The following is a 23056-nucleotide window of genomic DNA, read 5'->3' on the forward strand; positions in this document are numbered from 1 at the left end:
CTAAATGTTGCCACACCCAGTCAACTGCTTCAAAAACACTCATTCAGAGTGTTGTGCTATGTACATTTTTCAATGATGCCACTGAAAAGTTATAATCTCGTGTCTGACCCTCAGTTCATCCCATTCACTCTGACTTTAGCTTTCGCTTTTCTTACTGGGAGGTTCTGTGCAAGAGAATAATTTTATGTTATTAATATGATTTGCTGAGGTGTTCATTTGACCACCGAACTGAAAAAGGACAGTTTTGCTACAAACTGTCATGTAGAAACCTTTTGATGTGAATGTAAACTCTCAATGACAAAAAGAAAAAAAAAAACAGCTTTTCAAAATATGCTTTTTTTTTTTCCTCATATCTAGGAAATATATATTTTTTTGCTTCTCTGCAGGATCGAGTGCAGATAGGAGGTAAAATTCGTCAAAACAAAGTAAAGAGTTGGTCATCAAAAAATGCACCACAGAGTCAAAAGCAAGACCACCTGCTTGTCTTAAAACCCCTTCCTCAGAAAGCACAAGATGGTAATATTGCTGTGTCTCAACAGGTCCCCTGATCAATGGGTAACACTATTTTTTGGGGTGAACCACTGGGAGCGCGGAGGATAACACCTTAAGCTGCCATCGATTGTATTATTCTTTATCACTCCTCTCCCAGTGACTCCCGCTTAACAAACACATAGCCAACATACAATAATAGTCAGATGACAAAAAAATAAAAAATCCATAAACACTCTTCAAGCCCAGAAGTTCTGTACCCCATTGGTGACCATTTGGGGAAGCTGCCATGGGTCTTTACCAGTGTGTGTGTTTTTATTGTTTATTTTTTTGTATTTTTTATTTCCGTGACAGAGGCGGCACTGGCAGACAGTCAGGTAAGAGGTGCCTGGACAGGGTGTAGTAAGAAGGTGGCTTCTCTGTAGACACTGAAGGGGCTTCTTCTTTTTTTTTTTTTTTTTTTGATTTATTATTAGGTTTTCTCTTCACGTGCCCCTTGCTTTTAGAAGTGTTTTGGCATGGTAAGGGGGTGAAATAAAAGCTTTCAGCCCCGCCAGAGGAGAGGATGAGATTAAGAGGAAGGGAGTGTGACCTGAGCAGGGACTGCGGGTTTGGGAGGTGGGAGGAGGAGGAGGAGGAGGAGGAGGAGGAGGATGAGGGAGTTTGAAGGCTTGACAAGGCACAGAATGACAGCAGGAGTGTCACTCAAGGGAGAGGGGCCAGTGTATCAGCTCCCCTGCCCCCACTCTCCCTTCAACAAGCCTGGCCTCCTGTCCGTCTGTCTCTCATATATATATATATACATATATATATATATCTATATATATATGTGTATACTCACTTGGAACATTTAGGAAAATATAATACAAAATTTAATACAAGAAATATAGACTACACTGGCTAAATCACTTTTAGTGACGAGTAGCTTCTTGTGTATGCAACTTTTTTTGTAGTCTTTTGTAGTTTGTTTTTTTTTTTTTTTTTTTTGGTCAGACCTGCCAGGGTTGACCGGCCCTTTTTGTTTTTGAAGTGTTGGGGCGCCAAGCTCTAAAGACTGCCAGAGGTCTAATGAGTATAAAATGTTCAGAGAGCGACAGAAGCACCTCCTCCGTCAATAGTGACTAATAGTGCATAAGTTACAGACAAGTTACAGAATAAATTTGTCTACGCTGGTTTTCAGCAGTGCCCAGAAGCTTTTAGAAATAGGTGACATTTAGCAGAGAGAGAAAAGAAAATCATTAGTCTTGTTACAGAAATTAAAAGCGCAACAGAATGCGATTAGTTTTTCGAAGTTAGCTAAGATGAGCGCTGCTATAGAGTACAATTCATTTGAGCTGGCCCTTTTTCTTTCTTCTTCTAATCTCCATATTTACAGCTTTGACTTGTTAATCATAAAAATAAAAAATCCAGACACACATAAGCAATGCTTGAAATAGTAACAGAGCTGTAGAGAGATGCAAATTCTGGGTAGATGGCGTTGTGGGCAAAGAGAAGGATCCATTAGTGGAAAAAAATAGGGTTGCCCCTTTTTCTGAAGGTCTGCTCTCTGTAATCACCCACTTGGCCTCTACAGGGTAAAAGGTAAAGGAAAAAGTCTCCCATTAACACCTCATGCTCCGCCAGAATCATTTAAATACTCCAAGGAAGCACCCACGTCTCATATTTATTGCTACATCAATTCGCTACTGAAAAGGAAACACAAGATTTGATTCAATCTTTGAGGAATAGAGTTTTAGTTGTGAGGCTACTCCTTTTTTCATTTGACATAGTAGTCCATCCACACCATAGGGTGGTATAGTGTAGTGGTCAGTAGTGTGGAGTAGTGGTTAGGCATCCCAACCAGAGGGAGACATGAGGGTTTTGACAGTAACTGTACATCTATTTACATTCTTTCCTCTCTGCTACAGCTCTGTAACTCTTTCATTTTGTCTTGTCATTTGGTGATGATGATGTCATTGTGTTTAAAAGCTACTGAGAAAGAAGCACTGGTTCTCATTGGTGGCATGCAAAAAAATTTGAAAAAATCCAAGCAATAGTTTGATATTTTGGGAAATACGCTCATTCACTGTCTTGTTAATAGTTACAGGAGAAGACTGATAGACTTCCTCGTGTCTGTCCTTCATTTAGCTTAGCGTAAAGGCTGCAGACAATCTGCCTTTGCTAATACCACCTTCCTTACAGGACCTTAATCACTTAATTTTGTTTGTTTATACTGTACAAAAAAACAAAAAACAAGCGATGACGTTGCAGTTTTTCAGGAGGTTTATGTGCCTGACTATTTTTTTACCCAGAAGCAGTGACATTTGTGTTTTGTACAGAAAAAACAAACAAAATATAACGTGATGAGCTTTAGAAATGCTGGCAGCACACTCTTCTTCTATTTCTTTATGCTTAGCTGCGCTAACCATCTCTTGGCTCTGGCTTCACACTGAACAGACAGACGGAGTGGTATTGATCTTCTGTCAGTTAGCATATTCCCCAAAATGTCAAGTTATTCCCAGATACTGTATGGTGAAAATAATTTGAGGTCCCAGTGTTGCATATATTGCAGAACAAACAGAAGTGCTTTACCTTCAACACCACATATTTAGTGCAAAGCCTTCTCTGTGTATTATTGCCACAAGAGGATGACATGAAGCTTATATTTTGTTTGTGTCTTAAACTCTCTCACTTGTTTTTTTTCTCTTCTGCATACACACATACACACACATAAACACACACTTTACAAAATCCTGATTAACAAGTCAAAGCTGTCCACCGCGCCACAGAAAACACAAAATCTGCTCTGCTCTCTCTCTGAGCCAGCAGCAACACTAGGTAGGGGTTATGAGGGCAGTGGGTGGGCAGGGTGTGTCAGGAGGGACAGGTTCAGGCATGATGCAGTAGGGTGAGGTAGGGTCAGTGGTCAGGGGTGGGAGTCGGGAGGGCTTGAGAGGCATTTTTGCCCAGTACGCTTCCCGTTGAGTCTGGGTTAGGAAAGGAGAAACCAGTTCAGGTTGTACAGCTGTTGCAGGGTTGGGCTGATGTAGGTAGTGGGCGGCGCTGGTGTTTGCAAATAGTCAGAGCAAGTAGAGTGAGGAAGGAAAAGAGAGGTGAGGAAGCTGGTCGGGAGACGGATGTCCGCATGGGGTCTAACAGTGGTGCGGCTGTAGTCTGTGGGAATGTGTGGCTGTGTAGCTGGTGTCGCTGGAGCTGCTCTGGAGGCTGTAGTGGTCTTCCTCCTCGCCGTCGCTAATGCTGTCCACGCTGTCTGCCTCGCCAGGGGTGAACTCCATGCCCTCGATGTCCACCTCTGCGCAAAAAAGAGAAGAAAACACGTGGTTATTTTCAGTCTTAAAAAAACACAGCGATAGAGAGAAAACTGTTTAATTCCACCCGGCCATGGACATTTATTAGGGAGCCTGCTGCTCCTGTGGATTAAACCTGGATTTAGGCAGCTATTAACTCTGGGCAAACAGGCAGATCTTGTGCTCCCGTAGCAAATCCCCATCCATTGATAAACAACTGCATGTGTGTTTACCTTATCCAGGATTAGTAAACCTACAGTGCAACACTTTTAACGAAGCACCTTTAAGCTCTAACTACAAAGTGTGGTCCAACTAAATGCAAAGGTGTTTGTAGCTGTTCTGATTGGCCACACTTGGATAATGACATACATTCTCATACAGTCTCTCCTGGAAGGCACTCGTACTGTTGCACTTAGATAAAAGCACAGAATGTGACACAGAGCTGTGAAAAGGAAAGACGTCGACAGTACATCTGTGTGAGATGCGACTGCATTTGACCAGTTCCTGCTTGTATCTAGGTCATTTCTGCAGCTGAAACATGACAAAGCTGTTAAGCTGCTGCAACCTGCACCAGTTAACAGCCACATGACATGAAAGCTCCCACCATGAGTAGCTAAAGAGGAGATGTCTTTATCTGCGGGCTGAGGTGTTAACCTTTGACCTTGCTGCATCACCTGGCAGACAAGACCAGGGCTAATCACAAAGTGGCTTTTCAGTGGAAACACACAGAACAACAAAACAACAGCTTTAGAGGGGGGGGGTTACACGTGGTTAATGCACCTATAACATTGTGGTGTGTAAGCTGTGTTTTGCAAACAGATCGAAATGTGGCTTTAGGCTATACAGCACGCGTGTCAAGTCCAGTCAGAGCTATACCTTGGTCGTTAGGGATTTGCATCAAAAGTGGAGATGATCTACATTTTATTTACATTGCTGCCATAGTTAGATAGTCCGACCACAATAACATCATAAACTGAACAGGTGGCGTGGCAAAGCAGAGCAGATGGTTAGTGAGACCTTCTATATACCACAGGTTAACTACACAGACTTATGACAAGGAAGGTTTTACAGTGAGCTGATGCCTGTTGTCGTACTGCTGGTTTACTTTTTAAAGCCGGCGTACCTTGCTCGGAGTCGGTGGAGATGGTGGAGCCCATGCTGTCAGTGCGGATGCGCTCAACGGACCCCGACACAGAGAGCTGCTCCAGGCGGCGTTTGAGGTAGCGATGCTCTCTCTGCAGCTGCTCCTTCATGTTCAAAGCCTTCCTGTCCTGCTCCTCCAGCTTCTGCAGAGACACAACAACATATGTTGAATGATAATATTTGCTGGACACGAACACGTTTGTCTTTCCTCTCTCTATTAACTGTATACAATTATATTTCTATGTCTTTGTCACACCTTTAAACTAATGCGGAGTACAGTTCCTCTGATATGTCACAGTGGGAACTGTTTTCTTTGCTTCATAATTGTAGTTTTAGTAGCCTTGCAACAACAATCCTTGACTTATTATGAGGGAACACAGAACACATTTAGAAAAAAAAAATTCCAATGTGGAAGCTGCATGCAGGCAAATAATACCACATTTAAATAATATTACTTTATGTATGTTCTTAGCGTGTGACAGTTATTGACTTTGATATTTTATAGGAAAGAGAAGCTAACGCCCACATATTGCGCATATTTGTATTGTATATCCCCCACTAAATATTATGTTAACTCTATTACATAATGCTTCCTTAATAGCAGTAAAAGACAAGATAAGACTAAGCTCAAGTTCTGTCTATATGTGTACATAATACAGATGTTGTTGCATATAAAAGGTGAAAAGTTATTGATCCAATTTTTATGCCAGACAAATATTTCACTGCCAAATGTACAAAATGTCAACATGTTTTGGCAAAGTGACTGTGCAGGGTTTGTAGGTTAGAAAGCAAAGACATATGTAAACTCTTGTAAAAGTTTGACTCAGTGTGGGATTCGATTTTCTACTTTGTTCTGCATATGAAAGTTTTCGGTGGTGAATCAAAGTGAAGTCAAACACATGTGGTCCATGGCAATACGAGAAGACACAAGACAATGACGAGAAGCAGCGCAGGTCGTCTGAGCAGAGAGGACATGCGTGATAAACAGGAAATGAAGGGTTAAAACTTGCTACATCTGAATTTTCCACCAACCACACTGTTGCTGCTTGTAAACAGCAAGATCGCTACAGCGTGTCCTAAACTCAACGTACAGTTGCTTGTCCTGCTGTGTATCTATTATCCCCGTGGTGTGTGTGTGTGTGTGTGTGTGTGTGTGTGTGTGTGCTGAAACAGTTAATGAACCACGGAGGAGGAGTTGGCTTTAAAGAAACTAAACGTTCAGCTATCTCGTTTCAAATATCACATTTCAGTTTTGGGAGTTGTTTTTTTTTTGTTTGTTTGTTTCTGGCAGTCTCTGAACTGCACCGATTGAAAGATTAGAAAACAATATAACATTTAAAGTATGCGACAAAAAAAACAAACAACTAAAACAAACAGGAGAAGTAGAGCACTGAGTGTATTCTTAATGAAGATCAGGAAGATGAAAAACCAGCTTCTGATCTAGTTCTACTCTACAATAAAGTTGATAAAGTTGAAAATAGGTTTTTTTCACCATTGCTGCATGCACCTTTTCTTTATTAATCAATTGTTGGTTGAGTCTTGAAATGCAGAAGTGACGATATTTTATTTAATCCAACGTAAAAGTAGGCAAAGCAGCAAATGCTCACGATTCAACGTGAGGCCAGCACGTGTTTGACTGCTATGTTCTATAAATACCACATCAAGTGTCGTTTATCAAACCACTGTTCAACTTTCTGTTGAACAGCTGATAAATTAGGGTTCGGACAGGCTAATATATCAATCAGTGATTGATTATTTCATTTTTTAGTACCTTGATGTGCATCTTGGCCCTTTTCAGCAAGCTCAGTGTGGTGTGTCTCGTGCTGTCTGGACCCAAAGGCACCAACTTCTTCAACTGCTCCAAGTACAGCCGTAGTTTGGCACGTCTGCAAGCACACAAGCACAGAGAGAGTCAGCACACGTTTCACCAGCAGACTAGTGGGCTGCACAGGCAGGCAAGTCACATCCTAGTCTGTCTGCAGGGCAAACACCTTTATCCATATGTATTCTGCAGTTCTTCAAAATGAACTGGATGTATTGAAATATCAATGTTCAATCAATCAGCTCGACATCAACTAGAGCTGTGTTGTGTTGTTGAAACTGCTCTGCACTGTTCCAGACAAACATTAGGAAGGAAGTGTCATAAGGCTGCAGTATGGTGTTAAATTTAATTGTTTGCAAATGTGGAAATGTATTGTTGCAGTTTTCATATCATATCTTACCATCACCGCCAAAATTCTACCTCAACATTTACATATGTCCTTAATAGGAAGCCCTATTGCCACCTTACACCCACATATGACACAAATTCGAAAAGCAATGCGAGGCCTTGGCTTGGACACTTACTGTTGGTAGGTGTGGGTATATCAATTTATTTTAGCTAAATGTATATTTATCTAACCCAGTTTTTGGTGACTACATTTTTAAAATCTGTTACACTATATTCGCAAAATGTTGCAGTCACACTTGCAGAATTCCTCAGTGCAACACACTGACCTAAATATGATCTGAGCCGCCTGTTTGACAAATCTTGTGTGAGGTCGATGCAGCCCTGCTGCACTCGAAGCTGTTGGGCGAGTCCTTCACACAGTCGCTGGGTGCAAAAATTCATTATTGACCAAAACGATGGCCATGAGAAGTTTCACATCTGTTTTAGTGATTCTGCTGGATCTCAAGATACAAATTATGACTCTGTGTTCCTGCCAAAGCCCCGCAGGCCAACAACCCTGCACTAACAAGTAAACACTCACTGGATGCAGCATTTGGATGTTCAATTCAGTGACGGTGGCGACAAAGCAAAGTTCATCTGTGTGTGGACTCAGTATGGATACTGTATGTTATTTCAAAGGGCTGTTTTTAGTCACAGCGTTTCTATCTGAAGATTACCTCCCCTTTCTGTCCTTGCTCCATTCAAATTTGTTCATAAAGGCCTTTCAATCCTCCATTAGTCAAGCTAGTCCATGAACCGTTTCTTTGTTCTGAGCTAGCCTTCCCCCTTTTCTCCCATTCCTTTGGCTAACTCCGGCTGAACGGTAAACAAACTCAAACAATACAAGGTCTCCACTGGCCATCGCTGCAAGCACAATAAACCTAATCAGAGAAATGAAGCTCTCAGGGAATGGCTGCAGGGATGAGCACGTACAGGAGACTGCAGCCGGTGCACAAAAACACTGTACACATGCACACACACACTTGTCCCTGTGTTTTTTTTCTTTCATTTTCAGGAAGGGCGTCGCCTGTGTTTTTCACATGGAGTAAGACCCTCTCACTAGCCCCTTCTGTTTCATTTAGAGGTCTACCAGAAATGGCCTGTGGGCAACAGAGAGTCTCATGGACTAGACATAATTATCCAAAGTCCTAAATAAAACTGCGTCTTTGACTCAAAATGCACCGGGTTTAGCAGGAAACACCACCTCTACCTCTTCACAGGTGCACAGCGGCTTTCACAAAAAAAGAGCGTGTGAAAGTGCTCTCGTTTTCTTATTTCCTCCTCTCCCAGGGGGCAATTCCACCCCCACCCCACCCCCATCCGCTGAGCCCCTCTACCCGCTGCTCCACCCTGCCAACACCAACACACCCTTCATCCCACTGGAAAACAAGTGTCTTCTGAGGACAGGGGTGGGGGCCCACCTCCAACCTGCCCCAGTCGAGCCACATGAAGCACCTGGAGTCCAGCCAGAGGGAAGCGGGCAGGAAGGAGCTGTGGGGGTCTGCAGCAGAGGGGGTGGATGGGTGTTTTTTTGGACGGGAGCGGGGTCCGAGCTAGTGGATGACTTTCTCTTGGGTTATAAAAAGGACTCTTTGAGTGCAGTGTGCTCAGCTGCACTAGCCAGCACTCCATACACATCATCCAAAGGGTAAGTTGAGCCAATGGGCAACCATCTTGCACCCCGCGCCCCCTCTCTCTCTCTCGCTCGCGCTCTCTTGTAATGAAAAACAAAAACAAGGCGTTCCCCGAATACTCACCCTCAAGAAGACTCTGGCATTTTTACAGATTTATTCATCACAGACCCCACCTGTATGCTGACCGCATATTTTGTCAAATAGGAATTTCCACACATGCACTTTTACCATCAGTTTAACCATATATATATATATAAAATCAATGTGTCCAGTGTTTGGTGTTCAAACTTTCAGATAAATGTCTGTTTTTCAGTGCATTTTTACCGTAAAATGTGAGACTGAAGGTGCTGATAGGCCGATTTTGTTATTAAGGATTTAAAAAAAAACTTACGTCCAACTGTTTCTATTGACTTCATGTTAAACTAGCTTCTCCTTTCAATGTTGACAACAATTCACTCTTTACGTTTTTGTCTCTCTTTGTCTAGTGACTCTGTTTAAGAAATGCTTCATGTTTCTGACGCATATCAATAAGACGGGGCCGTGTTAAACCTGGCAGTGTGTCAGTGACAGCTCCCTCCTGTCAGCATGTGTTTCCCTGCCATGAGACACGCTCTCTATTTTTCTTCAAGAGTGCACAGCCGATATGAAGTGGTGTTAGGAACCTCCCTCACTCACGTTTGTTATTTCTAAGCCAAGCCCTGGTCACGCAATGTTTATCAGATTGCCTCGAACAGCCAAGCAAATCGTGGCACCAGAGGAGCGTGAATGTTGTGTCCATGGCAGAGAGCACATCCTGGTCCACATGGTTCTGAATCACAACAAATTTTCCAATTTGTCTGGGTTGAAAATAGGAAGGTCTTTGAATGCAGTCACAGAGTAACACAGAAGGGTTAAGACAGAGTTTTGTTTTTTTGTTCACACACAGTGCAAAAATGAAGATTTCATTATATACTGGACACAATATGCACTTAAAACAAGAAGAAATGTGCTGAAACAAAAGCATGTGAGCAATGACAACTAAAAATGTATCACCTTTCTACTCTACTTCGATTTTAATCGGGAAATTTGAATAGCTAAAAATCCACAAACAAAGCGGACTACGATTTCTCTGCGCTGGAGGATTTTGATGGTGAATCTACAATTTGATCTGCTCTGCAGTCTGCGGGGAAATAACCACCTGACCACGTTCACGTGCAGAGTACCACGGGATGATTTGTGTCTGATCTCTGGCCTTCCCTCCCCCTCCTCTTCCCTCTCCATCAGAGGCTCTGTGCCAAAACAAAGCAAAGGCCGAGGAGAAAAAAGGAACTTTTGCTCAGAAAGCTGCACGCTCCTGAAACTGGAACAAGCTATTTAAACTGCTGACTTATGCTCAAGGTTACTGGGTACAGAGCAGGCCTTTCTCACAGAGCTGCTCGATTTGGGCCTTGGGAAGAGAACAAGCGTGAAAATATCTTGTTTTGCTGCTCAAGTCAAAGGCAAGCAGTGTACGTACAGCAAACTGTGTACGTCTGGAAGATGCATATCGAAGGATATTTGTGTGCACTGCTCCAGAGGACGAAAATAGTGACCATGACCGTTTTTACAGTGGCTCGCCCACACGCACACACACACTTACACTGTCCTAGTAACATTGGTGTGTCCTACTACCATCCAGAGCTCTGGGATTGCAAATCTATCGACCCACAAAAAGCTGCAGGGCATGAGAAGGCAGGCTAGTGCAAACAACAGGCCTTCACCCCTCACTCACTGCACTGTTTAATGAGTTCGCTGCAGCCCGGCGCATTCCTCAACCCATACGCACAGGACTGAGTGGCTTGTCTGGCACGGGGCCAAACCTGCTAAACTCAGGTCAAATGTCATCAGAAACACCGCTGCAATGTTTCCCCTCTCTGCTGGAGCTGACTTGGTTTTCTCCCTGGTTGGATTTAAAGAAAAGAAAACGCAATGCCAGGCCTCGGGTGTTGTTTTGACTCGAGTTCAGCTTTAGGAGGGCGCAATAATGCAATAGGTTTATCTCAAAATGCTACATATGGACTTGGTAGAGGATCTAATCTGTTGGTTTAATAAATTAAAGGATAATTCTAGCTAATTACAGCGTGGAACTCATTTACAGTTGAGGTTATCATTCTTATCGGTAATAATAACATTGAACTCTGCATGATGGTCTGACTGCTCGTGACGTTTTAATAATGCTACTGTGTTATTCTTGGCAGTAAACATTGTGAATGCAGCGTAACTGACAGAAATAACAGCTACAATTGTTAAAACAAGAGATAAGACAAAAATAACAGAATTACAGTTCAAGTTTCTTCATATTTTATGTATATTTTCTAATCTCTAAAATCATAAAACAGTCTTTGTTTATTGTGTATGTACAATCATTTAGTAACACCGGTGTTACACTCTCAAATGTCAGATATATGTATATATATATATATATATATATATATATATATATATATATATATATATATATATATATATATATATATATATATATATATATATATATATATATATATATGATATATATATATATATATATTTGGCCTGCTGTTTGCAGCGCAGCCCTGTTATGTGAAGTGAAAGTGGGGCTGCATTGCGAGAGTGTGCATCACCATGGCGAGGTGGAGGAATTTGGGGTTGCCAGTAGAGTGGCTCCACATCTGGCTGGCAGGTTTCTGGAGAGTATGAGGCAGATGCAGGGAGGTTTTAGGTGGTGAGGGACCCTAGCCAGGGGCCAGTCAACAAATGCTACACACACTAGGCCTTTCAGCAGCTCACTTCGTCAGTGGGCCCCGCCCTGAGCATGTTTACATTTAACAGAGATCTAACGTGCTGTCTCTGAAAAACAAGGGGGTAGAAAAATAAGACGGCGCTGAAGCAGCTCATGTGAAACCGACGGGCTCGTGGTGGTTTGCCACGCTACCCACGCGAGACACACTGACGGGTGACACGAGAGGCTTTTATCACACAGACATGAAATGTCACTCGTCTGGGACGAGCTGTGTTTGTTTTCTATCATCAAGGATGCCACACCCACCCACTGTGTGTGCAGCGACAACTGCAAAGCAAGGCAGACAGAGACAAGTCTCCCATCAACACATTCTCCTGACGGCAGGAATAGGGAGCTTGCCCTCACATGATTCTCCTCTCACACGCACAGACAGACGGAGGCGCTTAGATACTTGACTACTCGTGGAATTAGGGCGCTGCATGCTTTACTGGTGACTAAACAACAGGAAACTACACATTTAGCCGGTTTTGTTGTTCACTCGCTGTAGTAGTATTCCCACAAAACAAACTTGAACTTCCACATGGGCGTGTAAGAGCGTAAGAGAGATGCCTAGGAATTAGATTCATTTGATTTTTTGCATGTAGTGAAACAATCCACTGTATGAGCACGGATCATTACAAAATCCCTTCGTCAGCACAGTCAGCTAACAGCAGTGTTAACAGAAAAACAGATGTCAAATAGAACTTAAAAAGGAGAGTGTGTAAGCGAACCAGGAGATAGGTTGGGGGAAAAAAAGGAAAGGTTTCCCTGTACGTCTCTGAATCATTTCAACACAATGTCAAATGACAGACCTGGACATTAATTGCCTTCTGCTCTGTGCACTGCAAAGTACGTCTGCAAATCTTGGACAGACTAGCGGAGACAAGTTCAGTGAGCTCAATAAACACATTCCCCTGACACGAGAAGCTCTGGTTTTATAATGAATCCATGTCAATGATTAACACACAGGAATCTAGTGGCATGAGAGAGGACTCCAGCGTCCGTGGTGACTGTAAAAGTGCAGGTTTAACTCTCAAATGAGGCTTATGAAAAGTTGGGTGGGGTCTAATGTGAGACTCCTAAAGGGGTCACAAGGGGTTATCTGATGGGCGAGAGGAGAAAGGGAGACGTTCTACTACACAAAATTAGGATTTGTTGACTTGGGCACACTGTACACTAAAAGTGAAAAAACTAAATCAAGTGAAAAAAGAGCAGAGTTTGGCTGACCTAGTCACATCCTGCAGACTTATGCAACTTGTGACATGTACATGTTATGTAAGGTAAATGGTTGAGAGCTGCTGTTGTCGAACTTGAAAGAACAAATTAAAGATAATGGAAGAAAAAAAAAACAACAGGATGATGAATGAAAAACAAGCAGCACTAACCGCGGATGCATTTTGAGCGTTCTGGTGATACGTGGCCTGCCAGTTTTGTGACCCCGATCCACCCACAAACCCCCCTCCCCTAAACTGCCTCTCCGACCTAACTCTGCATTCCAGTGTACAGTATGTGTGCATAGTCTCTGCTGACTTGAATTTCAGGCTGCCTGCTTGACACACAGAGCAGCCATGTCCTACGCTGCCTTCCGTCCCTCCCTTTGGCAACGGATAAGAATGTCTTTGCCTCCTACTCCTCCTCCTCCTCCTCCTCTTCAGGAGCACAAGGCCTGGGGACAAACCATGAATGGTTCAGTCAACACACTTTTGTTCCTGCTTACCCTTGAGCGGCAACACCTGAGAGAGAGCAGGGACATTCTCATATAAATCTAGGTCTACAGTGGTCGTGCTGAGGTACTGAAATATCTCGGTTTGTGAGGTCAAACACACAAAAAGGCAGATGCCTTCAGCAAACACGATGGCCCACAGACAGCATAGGTGCGGCAATCACAGCCGAGTTTGACATGAAAGCGCCGAGGAGCTTCTTATTTTGGTACAAGACAAACCTTTAAGATACAGTATCGGAACTGTTTAAAAAAAGCTCCACTTATATACATGTAAGTGGAACAAACATATTAAAATATTTAACGTTTATCAAACTAAACATCTTTGAGTTTAAACAGAACCACTTTCACTATTTCCTGATGTTTTGTAGATTCAACAATAAAAAGAAAATAACGTGCAGACTAACTTGATCACAATCATTAGTTCCTGTTTTACATATATTTCTATGGCAATAAAAACTCATAACAGACTGATTCACGTGGCCCCCGAGCCTTACTAAGAGCAACTTTGTTAGGTACTTCATGCTAGTACTGGGTTAGAGCCCCTTTTGCCTTTACTTTGTCTTGATTAAGTGGCATCAACGAGGCATTTCACTCAGACAGCTGCCACTCGCTGGTTATTTTCTTTTTCAGACCATTCTCTGTAAACCATAGAGATGGTTGTGGGTGAAGCAGATTAGCAGTTTCTGAAATACCCAGACCAGCCTGTCTGGTACTAACAACCATGTCACGTTCAAAGTCACTTAAATCCTCTTTCTTCTCCATACTGATGCTCACTTTGACCTGCAGCAGATCGTCTTGGCCATGTCCGCATGCCTAAATGTATTGAGTTGCTGCCATGTGATTGGCTGATGAGATATCTATGTTAACAAGAAGAACAGGTGTACCTTAGTAAGTGGCCAGTGGGTGTAAATGATTCATTACTCTGGTTTATTAACTGCCCACACAATCCGAAATGACACCTAAGGAATGTAAATGACATTTGAGAAAGTTAGATGCACAAGTCACGTGCAATCATATGAGAATATAAAAAATAAAAGTAGAGTGGCAGGAAGCATACAGAAGGTCAAATGTAGAAAATGTAGAATCCTATAACATAACATGACATAACATTTAACTCTGTATAATACTGATTCATTTTCATCACATGAAACATGACCTTTAACCTCACAATTGCTGCACAGTCCGTTAAAATCCACATTAAAACACAGATTAACAGGCCCATGAATCATCAGCAGCTCTTGCTACTTGTGTGCAGCAAAGCTTTAGCATTCGTACATGAGTTGCTGTGCACATGTGCGCAAAATCCATGTTGCTCCAGAGACTCACCACGTAGCTGGACCTCCCTACTGTACAAAAAGCATTAATAGTGTTTGTGTAGTTGCTGTTTTGCTCATAAAAAGTTCATTTGTTACTTTGTCATTACTAAAATATACAGATTCAATCCAAAGAATTGTGTTTTTTCCCAAGCCATGGTTCACAGAGAACAACTGAGTGAGCACAAAAACCACGAGAATAGAAACCTGCTGCATCACCAGACCAGACAGGCGAGATCTGTCCCTGCCGTTTTACACATAAACTCCTTGTCACAAGAGAAGATTTATGCCTAAAAAGAGGAGAAATGGGCACAGATGAGTTGTGGCAGGAGCACCAGTAAAGAGTGATAAAGGCCTTTCTCCTCCTTACTGCCTCAGGTTTCTGCTGACTCAAGCATTTTTAGGGGCAAAAAGAAGAGCGAGGAAAAAAAAAAAAAAAGATTACACAAAACAACAGATGTGGTCTCTGGAGAAAGGAAGACAAAGAGTAGAAAGTACAGGGGGGAAGTAACAAGGCTGAGGACGGCTCCCTCCCACTGACACACCACCATAACTCAAACAGCTTGGCGAGGTACTGCCACTGCCCAGCAGCCCAAAGACACACACACACACACACACACACACACGCTCAGACACACAGGCGAGCTTCACTGGAGCGGAAAGAAATCCTTGAAGCCAAATAAGTCATCCATCACGGCTGGGAGTAGAAGACACGGGGAGAGTAAATTTAATTAGCAAGATCAGACTGTGACAAAGTGAGTTCCTGCTCCTACGTCCAGCATGTGTAGGTAAATTTACATTTCAGTAGATGTCACCCAGCGACTTACAGGTCATGTAAGACAAACAGATTTGTTGAAATCCATGAGCAAACTTTGAACGTCACTGCGAGTGAGCTCAGAAATGAAACCAAGAGCACCTGACAGTCGCTGATAGTGCATGTGTCAGGAGAGACAGAAATAGATCTGTAAATCCTTTTCTCAATTGAGGGAAGCACCGCAAACATACCAGCTGCTGGGCGTTGCGTGACTGAACTCTGATTTCCTGTAAACAGGTGATATGTGGGAAACGAAACGTCTGTAGTCTTGCAATTTCTTGGCATTGCTAGAAAAGGACATGTGTGGCAGGGAAGAGTCGTCATAGGCGTGATCAAGAGCGGTTGAATACAGAAATGGGAAGGAAGCAATGCCATCAGAAACCAACCACACAGTAGCGTTTGGTTTCAAAGCAGCGTCGAGCTGGTGTTCTGCAGCTCAGTCCTTCGCCAGTGCAAAGAGGAGAGAAAAAAAACAAAACAGTAGAGTCACACTTGAGATGGTCTATACAGAGCTGCACTCACGCAGGCTGCAGCAGATAAGCAGGTTGTCAGGACAGACGCCCCAGTGGGACAGAGCTGGCATCCACCCAGACGTCTCACTCTGATAAGAGGACACAAATATATGCGGGGTGCCTTCTGAACGGCTGCCAAGCCAGCAGCCAGTTTCATGAGAGACACCTAGCAGGACATGAGACCAGTGAGCAGCCAGAGAGTCTGGTGAGGAAATGGTGAAGTTCTGATTTGAACGTCTACTGTGCGTTGACATACAGGCAGACTATAATGGACTGGTATGGCTGTGTATCACACTTAACATTGTTTTTACTGATATTACAAATATGAAGGTAATTACAATATGAGAAAGCTGGTACTGAATGTCTGGTCATGTATTCACTAATTCCAGCTACACGTATACTACTTCACTTCTTGCGAGGTAACGTGAATTAACTATTTGACTATCGACAATAAAGTGAACGCCTCCCGGCGTTTAAAGCAGACATTTATCAGTCACCTTGTCTACCTCGTGAACATGCTGAACAAGAGCGTCTCTGTGCAGCACCGCTGTGAACCGAACACAACAACAAACAAAGACAGTGAGTCAGGGTTCAAACATCAGCGCCTCCCTGGAGGGTGTGAGGTACATCAGGTTTTTAGAAGCGATACCAAAATGTCTGTAGATTAAACAGGGCTGGGGCTTTAAAATGGTTAGACACTCATTAAACTAGTTTGACAACGTTTGGTTTTCTTATGAATCACGAGACAACAGACACAAATCAACCGAGGACAATAGGTTAATTCCTTTCAGCTAACCAGTGTGATTGAAACTACTGTACTCATATTTTAGCTTTCGATTTTCGAAGGCCCAGAGAACACAACGTGACATCTTCAGGTCGCATGCTTTGTCGAACTGAATAACCCAAAACAAAAGGTATATACACAAAAATATTTCCAGTGATTAATCTGAACACAAACTCAGGCTCAGGATCATTATCGTGACACAACACAGTAAAGATCACGTGTCTGAGCACTGGATGAAGACAAGTGAGATACTGTGAGTAATTGGACATTTTCCATCAGTCAGGAATAAACATCCATAGTCAAATTAAAGATTATACTACATTTAAATAGTGAATGATAAAAATGATTCCACAGAATCGTATATTTGAGTAAGTCATACGTGAGTAGCTGGAATTAGCAGGTTATTAGAATTTTACTAGACAAACACTGTAAATGTCTAAATTTCTGCTGAGTGATTTTCTTAGTAAGTGAACCAAGCAATTAATCATTTAAGTATTAGTTGTTTAACTATAGAGTAATACGCGTTTACAGCTGTGTGTTGGAGTAATAATCGTGTGACTGGGGCCACAGGTCCAGACAGAGACTGAATCAGGATGCAATGCGTAGCAAGGGATCACAATGAAACCTCGTCACTGCGGGGTCTGTCATTACAAGAAGTAAAGGTATAATTATTTTCCTAACAGCGGCCGTGGGTGAAACTTCAGGAAAGTACTTTTTAAATATGGAATTACGATTCTCTTGTCACAAGAGCGTGAGCTCAGGAACAATCATAGCTGCATGTATCAGAGGTGACATAACAAAAACTGGTGTCAGATGTTTTACAGTCATGACACTTATCTTGGTAATAACACACTTTTAGTAACTACGAGGGAAGTGAGTAAAGTGATTATGGAACACTTTACCGGCACTGTCAGTTTGACTGGACGCCACTTCATTGGCAACCAACCGCACCCTATTATCGGACATGAGGTAACTGTTGTGTCTCAACACCTGCGGCGTAATCAGCCAGGACCTTTTCTGAGTCTCAGGTCAGAGAGGAATATGTTTTTACTTGTTTCTCTCTGCTCCGCACGCATCCATTACTCACTCCTAGACATGTGACTGGCAAACACAACTCCCTCAACGTGGGTGACAGTGTGTCATGCACATGCAGCCTAACACACCCATCTCAGCCCTCTGCTCGAGCGCTGGCGATTGCAGAGGACGTTTCCTAAATCCTCTCTGGCAGATAGTTTTTTATAAGAATCCACTAGGGTGACCTTGAGGCACAAGAAAACACCCAGATTACTAAACTGCATTACTACTTCCTTAAAATGTCATTCTCCAAAGAAGCTAGACCTTGTTGTATCAAAGAGGAGTTTTGCTTCCTGACGAGATTCTCCTGTCACAAGAGTGTCATAGCTGCATGTATTAAAGGTGTTTATTACTGTTGAGGAAGCCAAAACACGACAAAAACAGACGTCTGTGTCTTTAATGACCAAAGATTTCGCATCACCTCAAGCTGAGGACTGCACTCCAAAGGGAGGAAACGAATAAAAATGTTTGTGAACTTCAGTGAAGTGCACACTGATAGTAGAAAAACAGGATTTTCGTGCGGTGTGAGTGTGTGTGTGTGTGTGTGTGTGTGTGTGTGTGTGTGGATTCTCAGTTTGGAGAACTGACAGGAGAGGGCCAGGCTCACCCCACCTCAATTCACAGCATCATTCTGAACAGGATTATCACATTACTGACAGGATTCCCTTTCCATACAAGGTAACGAGTTTCAGCCGTGAAATGGAGACAGATCTAATCAACGTGACGGGGCTCTTGAAATCAGCTTATTGTCTGTTTTAAAGGAGAATTAATTGATTCAATCTCTGGCTCTTTGAAGATGACCTCTGACTGAAAAGAAAAACATCTGATGTCTACCTGCAGCCTGTTCACTTAGTGTGTTACTTACAAATCTGACAGACAAGAGACACGGACTAGGTTAAAGAACACTGGATATCGCCTTACCTGTGTTTCTCCAGCTCGTTGTGTGACGACCTGAAGGAGCAAACACACAGAAACAAGAAATGAGAGTCAAAACTACACAAAAATACTACACAGACGTATGAAAGCTCGGAGATGGATAATCCCGAGGTGTGAGGCTGGGTTAGTAAATGTTTTGATCTAAACGCAAGGCAGATAAAAGCAAGACGTTTGGAAGATGAAGCCGTGTAAGAGCAGATCTGAGGAACATTCAGAAAATAAAAAGGTGTCAACAGATCAAAGAAAGGCCGCGAGTCTTATCAGCTTTTCCATTTCTTTTTGCCTCCAGGTTACTCTAGGACTTGTGAATGCTGCAGGTTCTACACAGTAAAGCTGTGGAATGCAATTCTGTGATACTCTAAAACAGTTCTGATTTAAAATAGTCTGTTGCATATCTGCTTGGATTTGGTGAATTAGGGGCACAGACGAGCACACACTCTGGAAATAGACATTGCTGACAAGTGTGCAAAAAGTGAAGCCTGGTTGTTGTTTTTTTTTTAAATCTGACGTCTGTGAGAAAGCGTACAGCAGAGGGCAACTGTCCCAGAGAGACAGAAGTGTCTGTGACACTACACAACACCCCCCTCCCTGCCGACGCTGCACGCATTCAAACAGCATGCACGCACTGCTGTTGTTGCTGCACGCTGGGGCTGAACATCAGCATGGACATGGGAGAAAAACACACTCATGCATCTGGAGGCCTAGACGCCGCAGAATTCCTCAGCGTGTGGGCTATTCCGAGGAGAGTCCCTATTATGATGTGCAGCCGGGAGCAGCGAGGGCACTACAGTCCATCTGAAACAGGCCCTCTGTTCATGAGACTGTCGTGGATACCACGGAAATAAAAACAAAAACAACGACGACAAAGGGCCAGACTGACAACAAGCCTTTTCAGATTTTCCACTGTCTGAGAGCCGTTGTGCCTGTGAAGCAGTGGTTCCCACAGCTGTGCTCGAGGAGGCCGAGGCGTCTGCACAGCAACGCTGCTCGCTGCACCAAGAGGGTTACAGGCGGCTGTGTAACTGGGATAATGTGACCCCTGCACATCCAGGGAGGAGCACAGGATGTTAAACTGCTACTAATAACCTGATCCAAAAGGCAGACAAAGAGCTTTATTCTGTCATGGAGGAAGTCGTGCTATTCAAACCTGCACAAATTGGGAAAACCTCTCAGTCAAAGCACAGGGCATGACCAGGAAATGCAGCAGATTTAAAAGGAAGAGTCTGCCCACAGACCTGTACTAGCTCCAAGTTATCACACACCTTTCCATGTTACGTAAAAGTATGCTGTAGCATGCAAAGAACCGTGCGATAAACTGCGTCCTGACGATCAAAGGCCTGTAAATTATTCTTATAACAATTTCCATCGCATACATGTACAGTACAAATTGGCAAAGCTCAGCATGTGTATCTTCCCCAACATAATTCAAGTTAAACTGGGCTTTTCCTATCACCTGAGCTCTGAGGCAGGTGACAAAAGAGGTCAATAAAATTCCCGGTCTCACTATTTTTTTAGAAGGTGCTTACGTTTAACAACCGTCTCTGAGTAAACAAGGAAACTCCATCTGGGTTCCTTCTTTCTCTGTGCAGAAATAGCACCATCGCAAACCACGTTATCTGTTTTAATTTGCAGATTCGATCATGACATCAAAAGCTATAAGACAGGGCTGTTCGTTCAACAAAACAAGCATTGTGCTTTTTTTTTTTTTTTTAAATGAACAGCGAGCTTCTGTTCAACAGAAAATATGGTTTCAGTTCAAACTTGTTTTTTACTTCACTACCATCCAGTATCCTGTTGATGCCTAAAAAAAAAACTGCAGGCGAGTATAAAGGGAGCTGGGGAATTTGGAAAAGCAGGTCTGGTGTATGAAGCTCAGTGGGCTGGTATTTGTCACAGTGTGTGTCTGTTTTAGCCACCACACCCACCTGCCACATCCTCATACACACATCTAACCCTGTGCATTCACATATTTAACATAAATAATTGTGTTACTCCATCTGAGACTATCAAAGGAATGTGGAAAGGACTGCATTCATTGTGCCGAACGGATGCTATTATCACACACAAAAGCACAAACCCATACACCTTAGATAGGAATGTAATTATAATAGTAGCACCACAGGTTAGCACGCTGTACTGTACGCGCAATGACGTAACTTGGAGATTCACTAGTGGGGAAATCAGGCTGAGTGTGCTTCCCTAAATGAACATTAGTTAACAGGAAATGTTCTTTTTTTCTATTTAATCAGAAGTTGATATGCAAGTGTTCCTGGGAATAAAACTTCTGATGATTCAAACATTTCTGTGAGTTTTACCAAAAGTGTGTGAATTAACAAAATAATGTAAAAATGTACATGTAGTGAATGAACTCTTTAAATCAAACCCTCATTCAGGCCAGTTTAGTGAAGGTCCACCTGGTGCGTTCGCCATGTGAGCATCAGGTTTTGTGCTGATCTTTTAGGCTCAATTAATCTAAAGAAAGTTTGGCAGATTAAGGAGAATTAAAGATGCTAGTTAGATGTCAAGGTGCCGATGTTTAAAGGACCTTTAATCAGCTGTTTAGCTGAATTAAAAGGGAGCATGAGCTGGACTGAACCGAAAATGAAACCTACATGTATTTACTTATGTAATAGGACTGCGTGCTTACAGGCATGTGTATAGTAACTACAACCTGTGACAATTTATACATGAGCTCCAGCTTGGTGTTGATGAGAGATTTCAAACCAATGGCTAAAAAAGTGTCATCAGAAGTTTTGATCTGTGTGTGGCAGACATGGGAACCCCTTGGAAAAGGGCCATTTACTGCACATGCAATTAACAACACACACACACACACATGCAGGTCACACTAACCACATGAATAAAGAAGCAAGATAGCCGTGTGAGACAGGGTGCAGAAACGAAAGGTTACGTGCATGTCGAGGGTGTTTTCTGTCAGCATGGTGAGGCTTTTCAGGTGTGTGTGTGTGTGTGTGTGTGAGAGAGAGAGAGAGAGAGAGAGAGAGAGTGGGAGCAGCAGAGTTGACAGTGTACGCGTGGCAGTGTTTATTGGAGAGACCAAAACAGAGAGAGAGAGCCCAACCCAGGCAGCAGGAAGATGGCAGTTTGCGTGGAAAGCCTGGTGCGTGAGTGCGTGAGTGCGTGCGTGCGTGTGCGTGCGTTTCGATGGGTCGACGTGAGCACCAGCATACGAAACAGGAAGAAATATATTTACCTATTGTTCGGGGTTTTTCTGGATATTGGAGAAGCTTTCGTTTTCTTTCTGGAAAAGTCGCTGCTGTACGGTAAAACCGACGCGTAACCGTGCTCTGCCTCTGTTGACACACACACACACACACACACACACACACACACACACAGAGAGAGAGAGCAAATGAATTAAGTTCATTTCTCGTGATGTCCGCAGCAATATTAAAAGGAAAAGCTGTCGATGAGTCATTTAGGGAAACTGTGAGATGGCCACAAAGTGTACACATGTCAATTCAAGAGGAACAAAACGTGATCGATTCTGACTGTGATGCCTTCAAAGACACACATAGCACAGTAATAACCTCCAGCAAGGTTTACATTTCAACAATAATTCAAGATTTACAAGTCATCTGTGAGTGTGATACCATACACACGAACTACCCTCCGAGTATAAGCACATAACGTGTCCTGTATGAAAACAGATCATAAATACCATGACACCCTTTAAAATCCTGAGTTACATCTATGTTGCTCTAGCATACAGGCTGCTAGGTCCAGTTGGCACCCATCGTCTGCTCTGTGTCCCGTTGTCTACAAAGTGACATCATACCTGCACTGTGGCAAAACTTTAAAAACGACAAAACTAATCTAACAGATGATCCAGTCACACGATCGTCGCTAGCGTGGAAATGTTGTCAACTTGTCAGTTTAGCTTGAAATACCTCTGTCTCTTCTTTCCAGGTACTCTGCAGCCTCCAGCAGAATTAAAAGAGAATTAAGTTCCATCTCGTTGCTGTCTCGATATAAAAATAGAAACAGTCTATTTACACAAATGTACAAGTCATAAAATAGTGGAATGGATATTGTTGAGACTGTTTCACAGCGATGTATGGATGCTCCTATATTCACTTCTGAGTCTCAGTGACTCCAAACTACAGTATCAATAGCAACTAACTAAAACTCAGGGAAGAGAGTGATCGAACCGCGTCCAATCAGAAACGCCAGGAGGCGGGCACTATTGCTGTGTCTAACGAATGGGCGGGCTTTAAATTGTGAGGTGCGAAATGATTGGCCTGACAAGTTAGAAGTCATAATGGACATGCCCTAGCAACAACTAGAGCGTCCCGCCTCCTCCGTAGCTGATTGGGTCGATGTGCAGACAGGCGGGCT

At 42.9% G+C, this 23056-nt stretch overlaps 1 protein-coding gene across 1 annotated transcript; it reads right to left on the reverse strand.

Annotated features, from left to right (window-relative positions):
- Positions 1-923: 923 nt before the first annotated feature.
- Positions 924-22823, reverse strand: mxd4 (MAX dimerization protein 4). The gene is made up of 6 exons (XM_026359884.1): positions 22609-22823; positions 21912-22011; positions 18683-18712; positions 6691-6805; positions 4900-5062; positions 924-3781 (listed from the first exon to the last, which is right to left on the reverse strand). The coding sequence occupies exons 1-6, from the start codon at positions 22670-22672 to the stop codon at positions 3621-3623; spliced, it is 633 nt and encodes a 210-aa protein (XP_026215669.1). The 5' UTR covers positions 22673-22823; the 3' UTR covers positions 924-3620.
- Positions 22824-23056: the final 233 nt, after the last annotated feature.

The sequence above is a fragment of the Anabas testudineus genome, chromosome 1 (assembly GCF_900324465.2).
Source record: "Anabas testudineus chromosome 1, fAnaTes1.2, whole genome shotgun sequence".
Classification (NCBI taxonomy): Eukaryota; Metazoa; Chordata; class Actinopteri; order Anabantiformes; family Anabantidae; genus Anabas; species Anabas testudineus.